Here is a 26062-nt window from a genome sequence, read left to right as displayed (position 1 = left end):
GGGTCACAGAGAGGGTAGCCAAACCCATGGTGGTCTAAAGGTCACTGCAGTGCACCTAGACCCCTTTCACTGCGCACACCCCAGATTCTCCAAAATGATCGACGGGATCAACTCCAAGGTTCCATAGCCCACGGGTAAAACCACCAGATCCTCTTTAAATTAACAGCATCGTAGCTCCGTCATCTGCTGCTTTCACAGGCATCGGCAAGCTGAGGGACAATAAATGGCCTCAGCTGAGATACACCAACAACTCCCAGAATCTGTGGCCCTGTGACCAAATTGCCCAGCATTGGGACAAAGATTTTCTGAATCTGTTGCCTGTCTTCACACTCTCAACGTAAGTCCCTTTTTGCTTCTATGAAAATATGTCCTCCTTGTCCGAGTCTGGTGTGGTGGGTCTAGAGATCTCAAAAAGAGGTTTGGGGGAGCTGGGAGCTCTCCTTTGGACCTTGAGGAGCTTCAGAGCCTCTGCTAGCTGGGCCTCCAGGCCAGCCATGCGGGTGTTTAAGGCCTTCAAGTCCTCTTTGAGCTCCAGCTTGAGCTCCAGAACAGAAGCCTGGAGAGTCTGCTCTGGGATGGGGTAGAAGGCGTGCTGCTTGGCCACCTCAGGGGGTGCCATAGGGCTGCGGTCCTGTGGTGTGGTGCCTGTGGTGCGGGAGCTGTCCCCCACGTTGTCTAGACGCAGATCGCTCTTGGTGATGCCGCTGTCACACGAGTCGGTTTTCTTCAGCGAGGTCTGGGACTCGTGGGCTGCCCCTGCCTTAGTCCGCTCGGGTAGCGTCTCCATGGACTCTGCTTTGGACACCTTGGAAATTAAGAACAGAATGTATTAATGAAGATGGCTGGCTTCAACCGAGGCGCGTTCTCGACAAACTGTGAATCCTGGCCCAAATATTTTAGGTTTCATACCTTGTTCCAGTTGGACTCCTTGGTCATGGAGTCCTTGAAGCGTCCCCAGCCTTTGACTTTTGCCGGCTCGAACACTCGGAGAGACGGGGCCTGGAGCTTGGCTTTGTCTGACGGGCTGGAGATTGTGGAGGCCAAAATGGGTGTGGCTGGGCTTTCGGTAACAGTGACAATGCTGGTGGTGGCGATGATTTCATGGATGGGAGTGGGCTCGACATTCACGGTTTGACCTCTCTCCATGTCATCGGATGGGTTGGCCTGCTCCTGATGTATACGGGCCTCCTTCTGCTGACGGAACCGCTGGAAGAGCCGACGCACCGGGTGGTCCGGCGGGAGATTAAGGGGTGCTTCATTCTTTCGTCTCAGTCGCTCCTCTTCCTCCCGTTTCACATCGCTGATTTTTCTGAACACAATCTGTAGAAAGACGAGACTCTTGATTAGTTAAATGAAACTTGTTTTTGTTTGTACGTACTCTACGATAGCTTGCCTGAGAACAGAACTGTGATACCATGAACTCAATCCTGTATTATGTAGCCTTTGCTGTGAGTTGGCTGGGCTGTCTAACCTAACCAGAAGTTGCTGAAATGAACCAAATAACCTGAATATGCACTTTAAAACAGTCTGTCTAGGTAAGTGAAAATACATGTAAATGTGTGTATAGTGAACTACGTTCTGCACCAAATTCAGCTCCGTTCGATGAGCCTCTCTGACAGGTCCGACTATCACGCAGGTAAGTACCTAAAGTAGGTAAGCATACAGCAATGGCGCTTAAGGCATGAAAGTTCTGTGCTGCACACCCCCCTCATCACTAATTTAAACCCATTTTATAGAAAACACAGCAAATAATGCCTTTTGCTGAGTCCCTCAAAGGAAATCATGAAATATAAATGGCTTCTCTAGTTTCTAGCGCAAGTGAATTTTTCTCTACTGAAACTCATTCATTCTTTAGTAGACCATTAACCAAAACACAAAGCAGACATTTTAGCTTATTCTGGGTGACATTTTGATGAGAGAAAAATATTTAGGTGTATTTATGTTGATCGAGTACCTCACACAGAAAATGTTGTCCCACAGATTGTGTTATATAAACCAGGAGTATCAAACAAATTTTTCCCTGGGAGCCGCATTCGGTCTTCACTCTATGTCTGGAGGGCAGCACTGAAAATGTCTTATTTCCTCACCCTCAAAATTAGCAAGAAAATTGTTTCTGGAATGTTCTATGCTCCTTGACTGTCTAGTTTTCATTTCAGTAATTATTAACAAGCTGGACACAGTCAAGAAACCTCCCCCCATAAATAAATACAAATAATATTTGACTCAAGCCACCCACGGGCCGGATTGGACCCCCCTCGCGGGCTGGTATCACACCCCTGATTTAAACCATGATTGCACAACACATTTCAAGCAGCATAAGATTACCACAGTAAAGGCTTAATTGAATTTGTTTCCGAGGTGTGACATCGTCTCTTGAGAGATGAGGAACTGTTTCATCAAGACCACTGGTGTATTTACAGATAGGATAATTCAATCAAATCTTCATTACATAATAGTCACATTACTGGTGATGTAAGGATAAGTTCCATTTAGCACCCTATTCCCTACATAGTGCACTAGTTTTGACCAGAGTCCTATGGGCCATGGTCCAAAATAGTGCACTAAATAGGAAATATTATCACATATGGGACGCAGACAAATTGTCCTCCCACCACCTCAAATCCTAGTCACCCTGACCAATATTCTATTAATGTTCTGACCCCTGTCATACCCTGCCCAGCTGCATGGCACGCTTGGCTCAGATGGATGTATTGAGTATCAAGTATGAGGGTTATAACTGTACCTGAGAAGAGTAAGAGTACACATAGCTTTGTATTAGGGAAACACTATGGATGGAGTGAAGAAGGAGTAGGCTGATTGTTGTGTATGTGTATGTGTGAGAGTGAGAGTGAGAGAGAGAGATGAAATGGCATATACAGTGCATTCGGAAAGTACTTAGGCCCCTTGACTTTTTCCACATTTTGTTACAGCCTTAATTTAAAATGTATTAAAAAATATATTTTCTCTTCAATCTACAAGCAAAACCCCATAATGACAAAGCGAAAAACAGGTCTTTAGACATTTTTAAATAAGATAAGATATATAATAAAATATATGAAATATCACATTTACGCCTCCCGAGTGGTCTAAGGCACTGCATTGCTTTGGGGTGGCAGGTAGCCTAGTGGTTAGAGCGTTGGGCCACCGAAAGGTTTCTGGATCGAATCCCCGATCTGACAAGGTAAAAATCTGCCCCTGAACAAAGCAATTAACCCACTGTTCCCCATCATTGTAAATAAGAATTGGTTCTTAACTGACTTGCCTAGTTAAATAAAGGTTCAATTAAAAAATGTAATAAATAAAAACAAATCGCAGGGCTAGCTGTGCCACTAGATATTCTGGGTTCAAGTCCAGACTCAGTCGCAGCCGGTCGCGACCGGGAGACCCATGGGGCGGCGCACAATTGTCCGGGTTAGGGGAGGGTTTGTCCGGCAGGGATGTCCTTGTCCCATCGCGCACTAACAACTCCTGTGGCGGGCCGGGCACAGTGCACGCTGACACAGTCGCCAGGTGTACGGTGTTTCCTCCGACACGTTGCGTCTGGCTTTCGGGGTTATCTAGGCATTGTGTCAAGAAGCAGTGCGGCTTGGCTGGGTTTTGTTTCGGAGGACGCTCGACCTTCGCCTCTCTCGAGTCCGTACGGGAGTTGTAGCGATGAGACAAGACTGTAACTACCAATTGGATACCACGAAAAAAGGGGTAAACATTTTTTTTAATATAAAATAATCATATTTACATAAGTATTCAGATCCTTTACTCAGTACCTTGTTGAAGCAGGACTGCTACAAGTTTGGCACACCTGTATTTATCCCATTCTGCCAACTTTGGCTTTATTTTACAGAGTGAAGTTACCTCAGTAACCCTGTTTGTCGTCAGCTAGCTACAGTACCTGTAGCGTACCCTGCACGCACTTAGTGCTGTTGGCTTGCTATCTCCACTGCTTTAGCATCAAGCTAAGAGCAGGTTTCCACTAGTTTTAGCAAATTCTAATCGTAGTCACTACCTCTCCGTCGGTCCCTACCATTCAAAGTTAACTAGCTGAACAGTTGAGTATCTTAGCTAGTTGTTTAACAGTGACACACATGGTTTTTCGCAAGCAACCTCTGGGCTAAGCCCCATTCGGTTTGCTTGGCAAACTCATGCTGTTTCTTCAAGTCTGTTACCCCACCATTGAAGCACCATCCTTTACATTTCCATGTAAAAGATACACTTAGCTGTGCTTTTTACCTCGAGTCGCTTGGTTTACACACGAGCCAGCACTTGACATTAACAAGCGCTTGGCTAGCTAGTTATCGTCACCTAGGTGGTGATAGCCAGCTAATTAGCTAGCATCCCTGTTTAGCTAGCATCCCACTCCCCTGGTAAATAAAGCGTTCTGTTTCTACATACCTGGCTACCAGCTATCATTGCCATGTGTCTCGCCTGACTACTCCTTCAAGTTAGCAGTGCATGGAGTAGCTAGCTAGCAAGCCTTCCCCCCCGGTAATTCCATCCACATTCATCCATCTGGTCAAAACGATGTCATCAAGTGTACCAACCAAGGGAGAGCGAAAGCAGCACAAGCCTAGTGAAGCTTGCCCTGGCAATTGCGGCCTGTACATATTCCAGTCTGACTCTCATCAACAATACCTGCCTCAGCGTGTACCATGCTTTGGCAGCTCTAATTGACTCTGCTAGCTGATGCCCCGCTGGGCCCTGAAGTCCTTAAACGTTAAGCAAGATACATGGAAATTATTGCCCAGGCCTCGTTCTTACTAATTATTAATTAGATACAAATATAGACAACAATACTGGACGTACAGTATGCAAGAAAACATATTGCATCTAACTCTTTGTTGTTGCTTTCTGCTTTGTTGGTTTGCTTTAATATTTCATATCACCTCAAGGGAGGAACTGGTGCCTTGCTGTGTACAGAAAAGTCAAGACATGCCTTGTTGTGTGCAGAAAAGTCAAGACAACAGTGTTGTGGACAATGAAACATTGTGGCCTGAGGTATTAAGGAGTTAGTGTTGCACTTTTATCTTTAGATTGCACTGTACACAGACAAGAGTAACACACACATCACCTCCCGCTATATGCCCAGAGGTTGTCAGAACCAGGTCTGCAAGTGAGGGTGTGCTAAAGCCATAGTAGCAGAAGTGTCTGTGTGCTTGCGTGTGTGGGTGTTTGAGAGGGTGTCTGTTTGTGTTAGTGTGTGTGCTTGTGTGTTTTTGAAAAGACGCTTGCTCAGTCAGTATATGCCAGGCTAAGAAGGAACTCCTATGACGCTGTCTGAAAGTTCATAACTCGCCTCTGGCTCAAGCCTTACTTTCTCATGGGAACGCTATGCTAACAAAGCCTTCTCCTGCCTCATAAACCACTCATGCTAACACAGACCAAATCCAGTATGCTCAGTGATCTCTGATAAACTTAGACAAAACAACCGCCATGGTCATTTAAGTACAGTTTATGTATATCATAATATAAAATGCAGCCAAACTCAGAGTAATACTGCACCCAAACCCAACTCATTTGAATGTGTAGAAGAACCCCAAAGGCAAATCAAGCAGTATCATTTTGATTCTCTTTGATAGATTAATGGGCATGGACAACTCACGACTTCCTTGTATCCATGGCAATGACAACAGTGTATTCCATCTTCTAAAACTTGCCATCCACAGATGGGTCCACTCAGCCATAACATACCACAGAGTAGTTTGATGCTGTAGTGTATTCATGATGTCTTCAGAGGCTCATTAGCCATATTATATGCTTTGATGTGTGACACTAGTAATGTCTCCCTGTCTTTGCCCTGAATGCTGTTACAAAGGGAGATACAAATACAACTGCATTAGCTGGAAGGTTTAACTTACACCATATCAATCTGTTGGACTAAAACCAAATGAGACGAGTATATTGTATGACAACGTCTCCAAGTGTGATAACTGAGCTTGATCCCAACAATGGAGTTTCTTTCTCTCCTCCCTTGTTTGGCCTAACAGAGCCATAGGGAGTGGACTCTCTCTCTCTCTCTCTGCCTGTGTGCAGTTTATTGTTAGGCTTTGTTGTCTAGCATGGCCTTTGGCTCTCTCTCATCCATGCTGACAGCAGTATAGAGAGAGCAGGGTGAAACACCACAGTACCCCTCTACCACCCACCATCCCCTACCCAGACCACAGTACCTATCAACCAGCACCACCTCCCACCCAGCACGCCCACTGCCCATATATCACTGCCTGACAAACACCATCTGAAGCTCTGTGGGAGCGCGCACACACACACAGAATAAACCACTAACCACCGGGCTCCAAGCCCTGGTTCAAAGATGCTGAGGCGAGAGTGAAGATGCTGAGTGTTCCTGCCTGGACCAGCATGGGATAAGCACTAGCATTAGCATGAGTCGGGTCATGCTGGCCTGAAGATGTACAGGTAAGGGCAAGAGAAGGCAGTGGCAGAGTGTGAGCCTTTGCAATCGACTACCCTGCAGTTAGACTGTGCAGATTTACTGATCTACAAATCATGTTGCATCACAAACAACTACTCTAACAACTATTTCAGAATGGCACAAATTCCCCGATATCAGGGTACTCATGTCAACATGTTTGATTCTGCGCCACACCTTGCTCAAACTGATCCTATGATCCTCATCTATATCTTCCACAGTTCGTGTCCCAAATGGCACCATATTCTCTATAGATCTATGTGCCCTGGTCAAACGCAGTGCACTATATAGGGAATAGTGTGCCATTTGGGACGCATTCACAGGCCTGATATTCCTCATGTATCCACTCACACAGAAGTTAATACTCTTCCCTACTGGTTAAGCTACTCTGCTGCTGTGACATGTTACACCAACCCTTCGTCATAAAGCTGTCTTTAAACTGACATGTAGTCTATGTCATTTAAAATGTGGTCCTTTGATTTTTCCCAAGGCAGAGCTTAACAGAAATCTGCCCTTCACAAGAGCAGAAGTCCAAACTAGGGTTAAATAAAAGAAGGAACCCAGCGGGCAAAGCTGTTAGAATGACATCCACAACAAGGAGAGATGAGTGTGACTTTATTTTTCATTTGAATTGACACCATTACAACCAGTTACCAGAATTAGTTTGAATCTGGTTGTATATCAAGGCAACCCATTTATAGGTTGAAATCGGGTTGCAAGGGGATAATTGCAACCAGTTTTTCCCCTGGGGAAGATAGCTAGGTGACAATATTGCAACCATACATTTTATCCACCAACCTAATCGTGGAAGGATATCATTTTCATTACTTCGGTTCATTCATTTTCCCTGTAACTGTGACGGTAGACCAAGATTGATGGTCACAAATTGTCGTCCTCCTCGGTCTCCTCAGAATTGGGCATTTTGCTTCGGTTCGCTTTTTCCCGAACACTGCTGCTGATTGTAATTGCTTCTTGCATTGAAGCTTTTATTGATGCTCTCCTCCACAGCCTCACATGCACACACGCGCGCGCACACACTGGATTGTCTTATTAAACTCATATCTCCTCATTCTGCCAGCCTGGTTGTTTACCTCCTGCAGCTCCTTCCCAGCTCTCTAGAATTTAATACATTTCTCAGAATGTTGTATTTTTTTTGTGCAAAACATTATTGCTTTCCTGTTCCTTGGCCAACTTGAATGTCATTGAGAAATCATAGATTTCTATTATTTGAAATTCCATCTTAGTCATCCTGACCCGGTAAAAAAATTAAACTGAGTGGTTCTGGAAACAAACAAATCTTCTACTCACTCAAGCATGAGCGAACCTAAATGGAAAATATAAGGCCTAGCATATCTCTTTCTACAGTGGGGCAAAAAAGTATTTAGTCAGCCACCAATTGTGTAAGTTCTCCCACTTAAAAAGATGAGGTCTGTAATTTTCATCATAGGTACACTTCAACTATGACAGACAAAATGAGGAAAATAAATCCAGAAAATCACATTGTAGGATTTTTAATGAATTTATTTGCAAATTATGGTGGAAAATAAGTATTTGGTCACCTACAAACAAGCAGGATTTCTGGCTCTCACAGACCTGTAACTTCTTCTTTAAGAGGCTCCTCTGTCCTCTACTCATTACCTGTATTAATGGCACCTGTTTGAACTTGTTATCAGTATAAAAGACACCTGTCCACAACCTCAACCTCACACTCCAAACTCCACTATGGGCAAGACCAAAGAGCTGTCAAAGGACACCAGAAACAAAATTGTAGACCTGCACCAGGCTGGGAAGACTGAATCTGCAATAGGTAAGCAGCTTGGTTTGAAGAAATCAACTGTGGGAGCAATTATTAGGAAATGGAAGACATACAAGACCACTTATAATCTCCCTCGATCTGGGGCTCCACGCAAGATCTCACCCCGTGGGGTCAAAATTATCACAGAGCAGAAATCCCAGAACCACACGGGGGGACCTAGTGAATGACCTGCAGAGAGCTGGAACCAAAGTAACAAAGCCTACCATCAGTAACACACTACGCCGCCAGGGACTCAAATCCTGCAGTGCCAGACGTGTCCCCCTGCTTAAGCCAGTACATGTCCAGGCCCGTCTGAAGTTTGCTAGAGAGCATTTGGATGATCCAGAAGAAGATTGGAAGAATGCCATATGGTCAGATGAAACCAAACTTTTTGGTAAAAACTCAACTCGTTGTGTTTGGAGGACAAAGAATGCTGAGTTGCATCCAAAGAACGCCATACCTACTGTGAAGCATGGGGGTGGAAACATCATGATTTGGGGCTGTTTTTCTGCAAAGGGACCAGGACGACTGATCCGTGTAAAGGAAAGAATGAATGGGGCCATGTATCGTGACATTTTGAGTGAAAACCTCCCTCCATCAGCAAGAGCATTGAAGATGAAACGTGGCTGGGTCTTTCAGCATGACAATGATCCCAAACACACCGCCCGGGCAATGAAGGAGTGGCTTCGTAAGAAGCATTTCAAGGTCCTGGAGTGGCCTAGCTAGTCTCCAGATCTCAACCCCATAGAAACTCTTTGGAGGGAGTTGAAAGTCTGTGTTGCCCAGCAACAGCCCCAAAACATCACAGCTCTGGAGGAGATCTGCATGGAGGAATGGGCCAAAATACCAGCAACAGTGTGTGAAAACCTTGTGAAGACTTACAGAAAACGTTTGACCTCTTATATACCCTTTGTTGGCAATGACAAAGTATTGAGATAAACTTTTGTTATTGACCAAATACTTATTTTCCACCATAATTTGCAAATACATTCATATAAAATCCTACAATGTGATTTTCTGGATTTTTTTTTCTCATTTTGTCTGTCATAGTTGAAGTGTACCTATGATGAAAATTACAGGCCTCTCTCATCTTGGCTGACTAAATACTTTTTTGCCCCACTGTATGTGTAGATTGTTTTTCTTATCTCTAGTGTTGGAGGAGAAACATTTGAAATGTCCAGTAAGGATTTTGTCCCATTAAGGGACTTTAATTCTTAATCAAAAGCATCAAATAATATTTATATTCCAAGTTTCTGAATCTCAGAGAGATTTCTATTTTCTCTCCTTTCTCTTTCTCTCCTTTAAATACATTCTTGCATGTCACTTTGGGTCTGATAAAAGCACTATACATTTTGTTTTATTATTGATCTCTATGAGCAAAAACCCTCTCTTAAATTATAATATGTGGAAATGCAAAATCCTCTCACGGAACATAACTGTAATGTACTTTGTAACATTATGTAAAACGCTAAATATTCTCTCTCTGATTGCTAAAGTGTGTTTTATTTTGTCAGCCTAAAAGCCTTCCGATCTGCGATTTGGAATCCATCAATAACATGATCTCTATCATTATAAATAGAAGAGTAGTCTAAAAGTCTGACATTTTCAAGTGATCTCACCTGACTGACCCCCATTATATAATTGTATCCTATTATGCATGTTCTTGTTTCTCACACTGACTTTATCAGACCCCCACCAGCAGGCAAAGCTGAGGCGCGTTCGGCGGGACACAACATTTTGGAACGTTCAGATAAGAATATGCTATGCACAACAAACATGTCAGAGAGGCATGTAGAGTAAGGAATCACCAGTTCTAGTGGTGGCATTTCAGTTTGTGGCCAGGTTGTAATGATCACAGAGATAATGTCCGGATACATTGTAAGAAATCTAAATAAAATCAGCCACTGAAATGTGTGTGCATATCGGAGTTACCGTCTTCCAATTCATTTGGACTTATAACAACAGTTATGAATCATAATAAGATACATCTCTATGAGGAGTTGGATGCTGCTGGTTGTCTCTCCAGTAAAGAACACACAACAGGCTGGTGATGAATATCCTTATGCCAGAGGACAACTCTGAGCATGCAATATATGCTCATCAGCATCATCGCTCATACAGGTCATACACACACATCCATAAACACTGTGGATGCACTGTTACATAACATAATGACAGATTCATCATCATCCACTTTAATTGAAATGAATCACCCTTCTTGGATTTCATGGTCAGCCCATAAACCTGGGTTCCATAAGAAACACTGGTGTGGCTCATGGAATTATAATTGTCACAACTATCGTCTTTCAATGGTATTGGTCTTTCCATTAGATTGCACAGCCCTGGAAAAACATTATTCCTTTGCTGACCCTTGTCAAATTCTGGTGGAGCAATCTAGGATTATGACTATTAATATTATAACTTTTTCGTACTCTTAAAAAGTCAGAAATTCTACTCTATTAAAGTGATATCCCATTGATATACATACTACTGCACCCTCCCAGCGCCCTGGAGACACAGCACGCAGCGCCGGCGCAGGATACCCTGGGCCGAAACGGCATACTTTAGACCAAACACGCTGGGCTGGCACAACACGCCCTGGCTGGATGCCCACTCTCGCTTGGCACTTGCGGGGGGCTGGCCTATAGCCCACCGGGCTGTGAGCGCGTACTGGCGACACCGTGCGCTTGACCGCATAACACGGTGCCTGACCAGTACTGCGCTTCTTTCGGTAAGCACGAGGAGTGGGCTCAGGTCTCCAACCTGACTCTGCCACACTCCCTGTGTGCCTCCCCCCGAAATGTTTTGGGGCTGCCTCTCGTGGTGCCGTGCTGCCTCCTCATATCGCCGCCGCTCAGCTTTCGCTGCCTCCAGCTTTTCCTTGGGGCGGCGATATTCCCCAGCCTGTGCCCAGGGTCCTTTTCCGTCCAAAATCTCTTCCCATGTCCATGAGTCCGGAGATCGCTGCTGCCCGATACCACACTGCTTGATCCTTGGTCGGTGGGTGATTCTGTAACGGAATTCTTCGTCCTCCGACAAGGAGTATGAAATGTCGGACCAATGCGCAGTGTTCATGATGTTTATTAACTGAACAACAAAATACAAAATAACAATGTGAAATAAACGAAAACCGAAACAGTCCTGAAAGGTGCAGAAAACACTAGACAGAAAATAATCACCCACAAAACACAGGTGGGAAAAGGCTAAGTATGAACGACACCTGCCTCTGAGTGAGAACCATACCAGGCTAAACACATAAACACAACATAGAAAAAAGAACATAGACTACCCACCCCACCTCACGCCCTAACCATAGTAAAACAAAAACATAACAAAGGAACTAAGGTCATAACATGACAGTATTACAGAAACCCACGAGAGTGTCTAGGGTTTCCCGAGAACGGAGCGACAAACAAAAAACATCCAGTCAGCGGCAGTCCTGTGGATGGAAACAACTCGTTGATGAGAGAGGTCGAAAGAGAATGGCAAGAACTGTGCAAGCTAACAGACAGGTCACAAACAGACAGTCCCGTGTGGCTCAGTTGGTAGTGCAAGGCAATTGCAATGCCAGGGTTGTGGGTTCGATTCCCAAGGGGGTCCAGTATGGAAATGTATGCTCTCACTACTGTAAGTCGCTTTGGATAAGAGCGTCTGTTAAATTACTGAAATGTAAATAATGGTGCAGTACAACAGTGGTGTACAGAACGGCAGCTCAGAACGCACAACTTGTCGCAGCAGACAACCACACTGGGTTCCACTCCTATCAGCTAAGAAAAAGTGTCTCCAGTGGGCACACGATCAACAACACTGGACAATTGAGGAGTTCCTGTTGTGTCATGCCGATGGCAGAGTCACGATTTGGCGTAAGCAGCATAAGTCCTTGGACCCATCCTACCTGGTGTCAATGGTACAAGCATCCCTGTGAAACGTTTCTGACTTGTAGAATCCATGCCCCAAAGAATGCAGACTGTTCTGGAAGCAAAGGGGAGTCCGACACGGTACTATAGTAGATTGGTGTACCTAATTAACTAGCTGGTGAGAGTATATTAAACAGGTAGGTGTGATATCCTCTCTACCTTCAATTACTCAGCATGCATCATTCTGTCAATGCTTATCCGTCCGTGCCACGCCCATGGACAGGAAATGGTCTGGTAGAAAGAGACGTTTCTGATACGTCTGGACAGGCCTAGCTCCTAGTCGAGAGGGAGGTCTGTCTTAATAAATCCCTAGTTTAGTTCAGGTCTATAAATCTGCCCGGTGACCAGCCATTAAACACACTGCTGCGGGGAGAGGGAGACTCCGACTCAACATCTTCTCTCAAGTCAAATCATTCCCCTTCTCTCCCATCTACAGCAACTCTAATGCCCTTTTCCCCTCTACTGTTCTATTCTCCGTTCCTCTATACACCTTTGGCACTCTTTAAAGGCCCACTCCTTAATTTGGAGAAAAAATTATTAGCAGCAGCCCTGTCACTTGGTTTGCTATGAATATGCAGGAGAGGGAAACTGTCACTATAACTCCCAGTCAACATCTATAACCGTTCTCTCCATTCGAGTCCTCCCTATTTCCCTTCTCTATTTTCCCTATTCCTCACTCTCAACCCCACTTCTGCCCCTCTAACATTCAAGTTATGTACAGTGCCAGTCAAGGTTTTATTTTATTTTATTTTATTGTTTAAACTATTTTCTACATTGTAGGATAATAGTGAAGTCATCAAAATTATGAAATAACACATATGGAATCATGTAGTAATCAAAAAAGTAGCCACCCTTTGCATTGATTACAGATTTGCACACTCTTGGCATTCTCTCAACCAGCTTCATGAGGTAGTCACATGGAATGCATTTCAATTAACAGGTGTGCCTTGTTAATTTGTGGAATTTCTTTCCTTAATGTGTTTGAGCCAATCAGTTGTGTTGTGACAAGGTAGGGGTGGTATACAGAAGATGGTCTTTTACCAATTATATTATGGCAAGAACATCTCAAATAAGCAAAGAGAAACAACAGTCCATCATTACTTTAAGACAAGAAGGTCAGTCAATGTGGAACATTAAGAACTTTCAAACGTTTCTTCAAGTGCAGTCGCAAAACCCATCAAGCACAATGATGAAACTGGCTCTCATGAGGACCGCCACAGGAAAGGAAGACACATCCTCTGCTGCAGAGGATAAGTTCATTAGAGTTACCAGCCTCAGAAATTGCAGCCCAAATAAATGCTTCACAGAGTTCAAGTAACAGACACATCTCAACATCAGCTGTTCTGAGGAGACTGCGTGAATCAGGCCTTCATGGTCGAATTGCTGCAAAGAAACCACTACTAAAGGACACCAATAAGAAAAAGAGACTTGCTTGGGCCAAGATCCACCAGCAATGGACATTAGACTGGTGGAAATCTGTCCTTTGGTCTGAAATCTGTCCGCCATGTCTTTGTGAGACGAAGAGGTGGTGAACGGATGATCTCGGAATGTGTACTTCCCACCATTAAGCATGGCGGAGGTCTGATAGTGTGGTTGTGCTTTGCTGGTGACACTGTCGGTAATCTACTTAGAATTCAAGGCACACTTAACCAGCATGGATACCACAACACACCATCCTATCTGGTTTGTGCTTAGTGGGACTATCATTTGTTTTTCAACAGGACAATGACCAAAAACACACCTCCAGGCTGTGTAAGGGCTATTATACCAAGAAGGAGAGTGATGGAGTACTGCATCAAATGACCTGGCCTCCACAATCACCCGACCTCAAACCAATTGAGATGGTTTGGGATGAGTTGGACCACAGAGTGAAGGAAAAGCAGCCAACAAGTGCTCAGCAAATGTGGGAACTCCTTCAAGACTGTTGGAAAAGCATTCCTCATGAAGCTGGTTGAGAGAATGCCAAGAGTCTGCAAAGCAGTCATCAACGCAAAGGGTGGCTACTTTGAAGAATATCAAATATAAAATATATTTTGATTTGTTTAACACTTTTTTGGTTACTACATGATTCCATGTGTTATTTCTTAGTTTTAATGTCTTCACTATTATTCTATAATGTAGAAAACCCTTGAATTAATAGGCGTGTCCACACTTTGATTGGTACTTTAGTCTTTAAGTCTTTCTGGGTAAGTCTCTAAGAGCTTTGCACACCTAGATTGTACAATATTTGAAAATGATCATTTTTTTAATTCTTCAAACTCTGTCAAGTTGGTTGTTGATCATTGCTGGACAACCATTTAAGTATTGCCATTAATTTTCAAGACGATTTAAGTCAAAACTGTAACTAGGTCACTCAGGAACATTCAAAGTCTTTGTAAGCAGCTCCAGTGTATATTTGGCCTTGTGTTTTAGGTTATTGTCCTGCTGAAAGGTGAATTTGTCTCCTAGAGTTTGTTGGAAAGCAGACAAACAGGTTTTTTGCCTGTACCTATCTCTATTCCATTTATTTTTATCCCAAAAAACTCCCTAGTCATTGCCAATGACAAGCATACCCATAGCAGGATGCAGCCACCACCATGCTTGAAAATATGAAGAGTGCTACTCAGTGATGTGTTGTGCTGGATTTGCCCCAAACATAATAATTTGTATTCAAGACATAAAATGAATTAATTTGCCACATTTTTTGCTGTTTTACTTTAGTACCGTATTGCAAACAGGATGCATGTTTTGGAATATTTTTATTCTGTACAGGCTTCCTTTTTTCACTCTGTCATTTAAGTTAGTAATGTGTAGGAACTACAATGTTGTTGATCCATCCTCAATGCTTCAAATTTGCAGAATTGTTTGGGTACCCTTTCCAAGATCTGTGCCTCAACACAATCCTGTCTCGGAGGTCTACGGACAATTCCTTCAACCTCATGGCTTGGTTTTTGCTCTGACATGCACGGTCAACTGTGGTAGCTTATATTATATAGACAGGTGTGTGCCTTTCCAAATCATGTCCAATCAATTTAATTTACCACAGGTGGAATCCAATCAAGTTGTAGAAACATCTCAAGGATGACCAATGGAAACAGGATGCACCTGAACTCAAAATCAAGTCTCAGACCAAAGGATCTGTATACTTATGTAAATAAGGTATGTGTTTTTATTTGTAATAAATTTGCACAAATTTCAAAAAAACTGTTTTCGCTTTGTCTTTACTGGGTATTGTGTGTAGCTTTATGAGGAAAAAGGTTATTTAATCAATTTTAGAATAAGTCTAATACAACAAAATGTGGAAAAAGGGAAGGGGTCTGAATAGTTTCTGAATGCACTGTATATACAGTATATACATTATTTTAATAGCAGGACACTCAAGTCCATTATCCCTCTGAAGAGTATGAATTAGGCTGTTTGAGAAGGTTTGAATCCTAAGCAACCTGCCTACACATTTTAAGTACAATACACCAACATAGCTACTTTAGTAGGTCAAAGCTGTGTGCTGGAAAAACTTGCTAGAGCATGGGTGGAGTAGGCAGTGGTGCTGCTCCTGTGAATTTCCTTTCTTTCTGGCTTCAGACCAATGCCTATATCCCACATAAAATGTTGTTTTTAGTTTTTATTTTCTATGGTTTTTGATTATTCCCTGATATAAGTGGCTTCCCTTTTGCTTAAAGATTCATGTTAAATTATGCCTATTTCAGCCGCAATAGGGTTTTTGACTCACCAATTACACCAACTGTGCCAACTTTAATACAGCCTAACACAGCAATACAAATAAAGTAAAACTACTCAATAATGACAACAGAAATAATGTAGTTTTTAGTATTTATTTTTTTATAATCAGCTGATTTTCCACAGGGAAGTGAAAATCCAGAAACCTATTTAAGCCAATATGGAGTAAACTGGAACAAATTACCCTGATCTCTTTTAACAAGACAATTGAGCAACCTCCTGGAAAATACACAAATTATCAACATGTAGCCTACCCATGAACTATTTACATACATTATTGTTGATCACATTTGGTGGCTCGGAGAACAAGGCATTTAGTGGCACAAACTGCTTGGTGTTCTAAACCAGCAGAGGGCCTGTGCTACTTCTCCCCCTGACATCCTAGTCATCCACCTCGGTGAATACAACTTGGGATACGCCAAGGAGCGGCACTGGTGCGTCAGATGCGAGGATTTAAAGGTGGTCATCCAAATGTTTCCTGGGACAACAGTGGTTTTCTCTGATATCGCACAGCGGAGGAGCTGGATGTTCCAGTGGGACCAGAAGATAAACAAGTACATAGAGGGGGCTAGGGCGCTCCGTCAATCAGCTTGTGTATACATTTCAGGGAACACAATCCGCCACCCTGCCTTTAAGCAGTGTGTCCCTAGGATGTAGCGTAGGGGTTGGGTACATCTGGCGGATGTGGGCAACAACATATTCATTGAGATTTGGTCTCCCCAGTCTCTACTGTTCTCTCCTCCATAGTAGCAAGAAGCATGCAGTAGTACACACACCACACTCCTTATTGCCACTCAACAACGCTTTTTCAAGAGCCACCAAATAATTACAAATAAGCACACACCATGCATGCGTGTGCATGCCAGTGTGTGTGTCACGATTGGGAGTGGGGGTGTCAAAACTATATATGAAAGAAAATGATCAGTTACATTAACCGCTACGCTACGAACCCCGTCATGTACACATTATCTCGAGACTATTTAAATGGACAGTCTGGTGATGACAGGAAGTTTTTGTTGCACTATGTTTTTGTGGTCATTCACTCAGTACTGATTGAACGTCTATTTCTATTGCTGGGTTAAAAAAAACAGTATCATAGCTAACCAAGTTAGCAAGCATGGCGTTATCGTTTGACTGTGCAAAGGTCACGCAAGCATGTAATGTTAGTGTTATTTAACCTGGGTGCACCCGCAGCCGATGGCTACATTTTACTTGGATGGCGACTTCAGGTTTACATTGAAAAGTAACTTCCCCCTGTGTTAATCATTCAGCACAAATGTGTATTAAAATGACAAGAAGAAAATTGCATTGACAGAGGGAACATACTGAATCAATGCATAAAGTAAGGGCTGTAACGTTAGCTTGATACATTGCCAAGCAAGCATGATTGACTAATGTATGGAGTAACATTAGCTAACGTTGAGCAATGCCCATTGCATTTATTATACATTAGCAGTGTGGAAGTTTCCCAAACTTGTGTTAACTTTAATTAGCTAGCTAGCTGTGTTTTGTGGAAGAATCTGGGATATATTGTCAACATTGTGTTGTGCTGGTGCACGATCTGTCCATAAAGCTAATGTTACAGCCTTGTTGGCTTGTAGCTAGCTAGCTAACGTTACTGGCGAATGTTAGTTGGCTAGCTAACTGGCAATAGCAGTCAAGTATTTCGCTATCTTATTTGCGCTTATTTGTTTGTGCTCTCAATCCTAAAATTGTTAAGTTCAATGGTCACTATTTTATTAGAATTTTACCCCATTTTTCTCCCCAATTTCGTGATATCCAATTGCTATTTACGATCTTGTCTCATCGCTGCAACTCCCCAACTGGCTCGGGAGAGGCAAAGGTCGAGACATGCGTCCACTGAAACATTTAGAATTTGAGCTAGGTCGGCGCAGAAATACTCTGAAAACTGAATTGCTAACGACCATGTTAAAAACCTGTTTTTTGTTCTCGGTAATGGCCGGGCGCCTCATGATGAAAGGCGGGGAGTGTGCTGTGTACCTCCAAGTTTATTTGCAATTGGTGTCATATTGTCTTTGAAAAGCATGCCTATGTCAGTCAGAAAGGATCTTGTTCAAGGTACTTTTTATCGGTGCTGGATTATGGTGATATTGTCTATATGCAGACCTCAGCAAGTAATTTAAACTCTGGACACAGTATCACGGTGCTTTAAGATTTATCACAAATGCTAGATCACTAACCCATCACTGTGATTTGTATGCCATGGTGCAATGGACCGCAGTCTACACCAGGAGGCTAGAGCACTGGTAAACTTTTGTGTATAAACATTGATAGGGCAACTCCCTCTAACTCTGTTCTTTACTGACCAGATCAGTCAACACAGTCTTCGTTCACAGTCTCTGCTCTCTTTGTCTATTCCTTCATCCTGAATCAAGCGCAAAAGATATTAAAGTTAGGTGAGTTAGTGTCCTTGCCTGTTTTTAAGACTGATCGACAACACTGTTTTTGATAGCTGCAGTTGTTTTTAATCTTCAAATGGGTCTGTAACTTGTGACACTGTTATATATTTTTATTGTGCTATTTCCCTGTTTTGACTTCTTGCCAGGTCACCCTGGCAAAATAGGTTTTTAATGTCAAATGGGTCTTACCTGGTTAAATAAAGGTTAAACAAAAAAATTAAAATAATAGGGAGATTTATTCATATATTGAAATAAAGACAACCATAGAGATAGAACAAAACAATTGTTTTACTTCTATGGAGACAACTGATCTACTAAATGCCTGTCTGCACTCAAATCATTACATTTACAAATGACTATCTTTAAATTACTTTAAATACTTTTTAAATGTTTTTGATCTGACTAATTTATAGGCCATGCTATCCATTTTCTGTAGTGGCTTTTGAATTTATACCAAGACTGTTGAGTTGTGCAGCAAAGAGCACCACCAAGGAACCAAACTAAAGCTAGCTGCCTTAATGGTCCACATTATAATTCAATTCCAAAAACATCAGACTAAGCCTACTGATGCAAATTTCCTCCTCTTAAATCATCCAGTTTTCTGCTTTGTTTTGAAGGATTTGCAGATCACATACATTCCCAAAAGTCTACTATCCCGGATAACAATATATTGAAATGCCAAATTTGCATGCAGCTTAGCTGTCAGGATAGGAGTTATAAGCCCCCACACACCCAGTCTTGTATAACTAACCTTGTGGGGACACACAATTCAGTCCCATTCAAAATCCTATTTTCTCGAACCCCTAACCCAAACCCAAACCCAAAAACCTAACCTTAACCCTGAAACTAACCCTAGCCCCTAAACCTAACACTGATTCTAACCTTAACCCAAACCCCATAGAAATAGCATTTGACCTTGTGGGGACTACAAAATATCCTCAGTTGGTCAAAACTTTGTTATTTTACTATTGTGTGTGTGTGGACACGTTTAACTATACTTCTGGAGATCAGAAGTCTACTATTGTGTAAACTTGGCACATGTAGTTCAGCTTTAATATTGCAGATTGTAGCTTCCATCAATGTAATTGCCTGCATCATTTCCAATCCCCCATATATTGTTTTGTAAATGTATATAGTACCAGTCAAAAGATTGGACAAACCTACTCATTCATGGGTTTTTCTTTATTTTTACTATTTTCTACATTGTAGAATAATAGTGAAGACATCAAAACTATTAAATAACACATATGGAATAATTTAGGAAACAAATATATTTTAGATTCTTCAAAGTAGCCACCCTTTGCTTTGCACAAAATTGGCATTCTCTCAACCAGCTTCACCTGGAATGCTTTTCCAACAGTTCCCACATATGCTGAGCACATGTTGGCTGCTTTTCCTTCACTCTGGGGTCCAACTCATCCCAAACCATCTCAATTGGGTTGAGGTCAGGTGATTGTGGAAGCCAGGTCATCTGATGCAGCACTGCATCACTCTCCTTCTTGGTCAAATAGCCCTTAAAAAGCCTGGAGGTGTGTTGGGTCATTGTCCTGTTGAAAAACAAATGATAGTCCCACTAAGCACAAACCAGATGGGATGGCGTATCACTGCAGAATGCTGTGGTGGCCATGCTGGCTAAGTGTGCCTTGAATTCTAAATAAGTCACCGACAGTGTCACCAGCAAAGCACCCCCACAATATCACCCCTCCTCCTCCATGCTCACAAAGACATGGCGATTGGAACCAAAAATCTCAAATTTGGACTCATCAGGCCAAAAGGACAGATTTCCACCGGTCTAATGTCCATTGCTCATGTTTCTTGGCCCAAGCAAGTCTCTTCTTATTATTGGTATCCTTTTGTGGTGGTTTCTTTGCAGCAATTCGACCATGAATACCTGATTCACACAGTCTCCTCAGTTGATGTTGATGTGTCTGTTACTTGAACTCTGTGAAACATTTATTTGGGCTGCATTTTCTGAGGCTGGTAACTCTAATGAACTTCTCCTCTGCAGCAGAGGTACCTCTGGGTCTTCCTTTCCTGTGGCGCTCCTCATGAGAGGTAGTTTCAGCGCTTGATGGTTTTTGCGACTGTACTTGAAGAAACATTTTAAGTTCTTGAAATGTTCCGTATTGACTGACCTTCATGTCTTAAAGTAATGATGGACTGTTGTTTCACTTTGCTTATTTGAGCTGTTCTTACCATAATATGCGACTTGGTCTTTTACCAAATAGGCTATCTTCTGTATACCACCCCTACTTTGTCACAATACGTATTGAGGAAAAAAATTCCACAAATGAACTTTTTTCAATTCACCCAGTATGTGCCTGTTCACAACTCCCTGCACCTGACTCCGCTCCCAGTACGCATACCATTGACATTAGGCTTCTACTTCCAGATTATACATACTATATATATTTTACAATAGGTATCTTTTGTGTTGTTTTCGCTGTATTTATACTTCTGCAATTTAGATTGAATCACGCCCTAAGTGGTATTTAGGGATTTGCGTTGGGTAATGGTGTTTGTAAGTAGGTATGTTCAAAGTCAAAGGAAGCACTTGATTCAGCTCTCCTGGCGCTGGATAGGGCATGCATCACAGTCCGTGGTGCATGACGTGCCCAATCAACAGGACATTCCACTCAATCTGCTTCCTGATTGGCTCCTGAGAGAGAACCAGGTGAAGCATGCCACAACCTTTTCTAACCTCTTTCCAATCGCGCTTGCTGGCGTGCATGCGTGCACACACACTCCTTAAAGGCATGACACCTACCCCTAAAGGCCTAGTGCAGTCAAAATGTGATTTTCCTGTGTTTTATACATATTTCCACAATATAAGGTTGGAATAATACTGTGAAATTGTGAAAATTATGATAATGCCTTTTTAGTGTAAGAGCTGTTTGAAAAGGCTACCTGAAATTTCTACCTGTTTTTGTGAGATTGAATTTTGGCCTGGTAAGTTACTTAATAGACCAATAACAAAGAGAGTTCCAAACCTCTCTGCCAATAACAGCTAGTTTCCCCCTCCCCACTCAGACCACTCCCAGACGGTCCTAGCAACATTTTTGCTTGAGTTATTTTTGTTATAAGAAGCCTTTTTGTTTATTTCTTGACAATTTTAATTTAAAACAATCACAGTAAGGTACTTAAATGTTACCCAGAAAATATTTGATATTGTGATGAAAAACGGCAGCATTGTATCAGCATTGTAACCCCTCCGGCGCCGTCTTATCGGCTCTTAATCAACCATGCTAGTTTGCTTGTTTTTTCCACGTTGTTCGTAACTTGTTTTGTACATAATGATGCTGTTACCGTCTCTTATGACCGAAAAGAGCTTCTGGACATCAGAACTACCATTACTCACCTCGAATTGGACTATAGGGTTTTTCTTTAATGAGTCGAACGGGAAGGATATACTACAAACACCTGAACAGGCCCTCGTCCCTGTCATTTGCTAGAGAAGGAAACAAAGATTTTGCGCAAAGAGATCAGGGTGCCTTGTGAGAATCGGGTTATGAGTGGCTATTCTGCCATTGCCATCCGTCCTGCTAGCTAACATTCAATCGCTGGAAAATAAATGGGATGAACTGAAAGCATGTATATCTTATGTTTCACCGAGTCGTGGCTGAATGACGACATTAACTTCTTGACCATACTTGAGACGCAGACGTCTCAAGTATGCCCCTGGAAATGCAAATGCGCTACGCTAAATGCTAAATGTACTCGTTACAACTCAATCTTTGATCAAAATTCACAAGCAGGGTATTGAATTAAAGCTACACTCGTTGTGAACCTAGCCAGCAAGTCAGATTTTTAAAATGCTTTTCGGCGAAAGCATGAGAAGCTATTATCTGATAGCATGCACCCCCCAAAATGCCAGCACGACACGTAAACAACAGATTTTGCGGTAGCCGGCGCTACCCAAAACGCAGAAATAAAATATAAAACATTCATTACCTTTGACAAGCTTCTTTCTTGGCACTCCTATATGCCCCATAAACATCACTATTGGGTCTTTTTTTTCGTTTAAATCGGTCCATATATACCCAAAATAGCTTTGTATGGAAGCTGTGTCATTCAGAAAAAAACATCGTTTTTAAACGCTGCGTAATTTTTTTAAATTAAAAAAGTCGACGATAAACTTTCACAAAACACTTCGAAATCCTTTTGTAATCCAACTTTAGGTATTAGTAAACTTTTATAATCTATCAAAATGATTACAGGGCGATGTATTTTCAATAGGTCTTCGCTTGCAAATGAATGGCTGCTAATGTCTTCTTCAACAACATCCGGGTGAAGACTGGGAAAATGGATGCCAGATAGATGGATTTTCCAACAATTAATTCAATTGAAAATGACGACAATGGCGACATCGTGTGGAATTTGTATGAATTGCAGGCAGGTCGATATTAAATTCTGTTCTCTTTTAACAACTCGTGGAAGTGACTTATGGAAATTATTTTTAGCTTTCAGAGAGCAGTTTTTCTTGCGTTTTTCAATGAAACACACGATCTGTTATAGTCACAGCCGTGATTTAACCAGTTTTATAAACTTCAGAGTGTTTTCTATCCACACATACTAATCATATGCATATACTATATTCCTGGCATGAGTAGCAGGACGCTGAAAAGTTGCGCGATTTTTAACAGAATGTTCGAAAAAGGAGGGGGTAGAAGTAAGAGGTTAACCTGGTGGGGCTAGGGGGGCACAAGAAGTTCCCTAAAGGGAACACCCCCTCCACTTCAGCTGAAAAAAAAAATCTTTAGAAATATTTAACTTTCACACATTAACAAGTCCAATACAGCAAATGAAATATAAACATCTTGTTAATATACCCATCTTGTCCGATTTTTAAAAAGTTTTACAGCGAAAACACAACATATATTTATGTTAGATGACCCCAAATTCAAAGACACACACAGCCATTTTTCACAGTCACAAAAGCATAAATATAGATAAAAATTAATCACTAACCTTTGATTATCTCCATCAGATTACACTCATAGGACATCATGTTATACATGTATTGTGTGTTTTGTTCGATAATGTGCATATACATATATATATATATATATATATATATATATATATATATTTTTTTTTTAAACTCAGTTTACATTGCAGCGTTACGTGCAGTATTATTCACAGAATTAAAGATAAACGTATCCTCTATGCAACCGCTGTGTCAGATTTTTAAAAAAACTTTACGGAAAAATAATAATCTGAGAACGGCACTCAGAACCCAAAGAAATAGCCGCCATTTTGGCGTCAACAGAAGCTACAAAAAACACTATAAAAATTAACTTACCTTTGAATATCTTCATCAGAAGGCAGTTCCAGGAATCCCAGTTCGACAATAAATTACTGATGTGTTCCATAAAGTTCCATAAAGCCCACCATTTAGCCACTTGTTGTTAGCTTGTTCAGCCCAGTATTCAATCCTCAAAAAGCATGAGCAATTCCTCCAGACAAAAACTCAAAAAGTTACATTACAGATCGTAGAAACAAGTCAAATGATGTATGCAATCCATATTTAGGATGTTTTAAACATTAATCAGCAATAAGGTTCCAACCGGAGAATTTCATTGTCTGAAGAAACCCATTGGAACGCAAGAACACTCTCTCGTGACCGCGCGCAACCACCCACTCAAAGAGCTATTATGAGCCCCTCCTTTATAGTAAAATCATACAACCAGAATCTAAAGACGGTGACATCTTGTGGAAGCCCTAGGAAGTGCATAAACATCCATATCTAAGCTGGACTTCAAATGGCACTGTTTTCTAAATTGAGTTCTCACTTCCTGTTTGGATTTCTTCTCAGGTTTTTGTCTGTTATACTGTTATACTCACAGACATAATTCAAACAGTTTTAGAAACGTCAGAGTGTTTTCTATCCACCAGTAATAATAATATGCATATATTCCCATCTGGAAAAGAGTAGGAGGCCGTTTACTCTGGGCATGCCTTTCATCCAAAAGTGAAAATGCTGCCCCCTAGCCTCAACAGGTTTTAAAGGTCTTACTCACATCGGCTGCGGAGAGCGTGATCACACAGTCGTCCGGAACAGCTGATGCTCTCATGCATGTTTCAGTGTTACTTGCATCGAAGCGAGAATAGAAGTTATTTCGCTCATCTGGTAGGCTCGTGTCACTGGGTAGTTCTTGGCTGTGTTTCCCTTTGTAGTCTGTAATAGTTTGCCCGCCTTTCCACATCCGACAAGTGTCGGCGCCGGTGTAGTACGATTCAATCTTAGTCTTGTATTGACACTTTGCCTGTATGATGGCTCGTTGGAGGGCACATTCTTATAAGCTTCCGGGTTAGAGTCCCACTCCTTGAATGTGACAGCTCTACCCTTTAGCTCAGTGCAAATGTTGCCTTAATCCATGGCTTCTGGTTGGGGTATGTACTTACAGTCACTGTGAGGACAACGTCCTCGATGCACTTATTGATAAAGCCAGTGACTGATGTGTTCCTGATCCTCAATGCCATCGTAAGAATCGTGGAACATATTCTAGTCTGTGCTAGCAAAACAGTCCTGGAGTTTAGCATCTGCTTCATCTGACCACTTTTTTATTGACCGAGTCACTGTTGCTTCCTGCTTTAATTTTTCTTGTAAGCAGGAATCAGGAGGATACAATTATGGTTAGATTTGCCAAATGGAGGGCGAGAGAGAGCTTTGTACGGGTCTCTGTGTGTGGAGTAAAGGTGGTCTAGAGTTGTTTTTCTCCCTCTGGTTGCACGTTTAACATGCTGATAGAAATAAGGTAAAACTGATTTAAGTTTCCCTGCATTAATGTCCCCGGCCACAAGGAGCGCCACCTCTGGATGAGCGTTTTCCTGTTTGCTTATGGCGGTATACAGCTCATTGAGTGCAGTTTTAGTGCCAGCATCGGCCTGTGGTGGTATGTAGACATCTACAAAAAATACATATGAAATCTCACTAGGTAGATAGTGTGGTCAACAGCTTATCATGAAATACTCTACCTCAGGTGAGCAAAACCTCGAGACTTCCTTAGATATTGTGCACCAGCTGTTGTTGACATACATGCATAGGCCCCCGCCCCGTGTCTTACCATAGGCTGCTGATCTATCCTGCCGATAGTGTATAACCCGCCAGCTGTATGTTATTATTAATAAACAGGTCAACATTCACAAGGCCGCAGGGCCAGACAGATTACCAGGACATGTACTTCGAGCATGCGCTGACCAACTGACAAGTGTCTTCACTGACATTTTCAACCTCTCCCTGTCTGAGTCTGTAATACCAACATGTTTCAAGTAGACCACCATAATCCCTGTGCCCAAGAACAATAAGGTAACCTGCCTAAATGACTACCGACCCGTAGCACTCACATCTGTAGCCATGAAGTTTTTGAAAGGCTGGTCATGGCTCACCAACACCATTATCCCAAAAACCCTAGACCCACTCCAATTTGAATACTGCACCAACAGATCCACAGATGACTACAGCCCAGGCTTCAACACCATAGTGCCCTCAAAGCTCATCACAAAGCTAAGGACCCTGGGACTAAACACCTCCCTCTGCAACTGGATCCTGGACTTCCTGACGGGCCGCCCCCAGGTGGTAAAAGGTAGGTAACAACACATCCGCCACATCCGATGATGTTGGACTGCGTGCTCAGTCCCCTCCTGTACTCTCTGTTCACTCATGAATCCACGGCCAGGCACGACTCCAACATCATCATTAAGTTTGCCGATGACAACAGTGGTAGGCCTGATCACAGACAACAATGAGACAGCCTATAGGGAGAAGGTCAGACACCTGACCATGTGGTGC

General features: G+C 42.3%; 1 protein-coding gene across 1 annotated transcript in view; it reads right to left on the bottom strand.

Annotated features, from left to right (window-relative positions):
- Positions 1 to 355: 355 nt before the first annotated feature.
- The window catches only part of LOC139381654 (voltage-gated delayed rectifier potassium channel KCNH1-like), a 92787-nt gene continuing 67080 nt past the window's right edge, over positions 356 to 26062 (bottom strand). Inside the window, exons 15-16 of the mRNA XM_071125334.1 lie at positions 910 to 1320; positions 356 to 805 (exon numbers count right to left, since the gene is read on the bottom strand). Coding sequence (XP_070981435.1) covers positions 356 to 805; positions 910 to 1320 — 861 coding nt within the window. The remainder of the gene's footprint in view (positions 806 to 909; positions 1321 to 26062) is intronic.

Source organism: Oncorhynchus clarkii, chromosome 23 (genome assembly GCF_045791955.1).
Source record: "Oncorhynchus clarkii lewisi isolate Uvic-CL-2024 chromosome 23, UVic_Ocla_1.0, whole genome shotgun sequence".
In the NCBI taxonomy this organism is placed as follows: Eukaryota; Metazoa; Chordata; class Actinopteri; order Salmoniformes; family Salmonidae; genus Oncorhynchus; species Oncorhynchus clarkii.
Note: the sequence above shows the minus strand (reverse complement) of the source record. Positions and strands in the feature narration are given on the sequence as shown.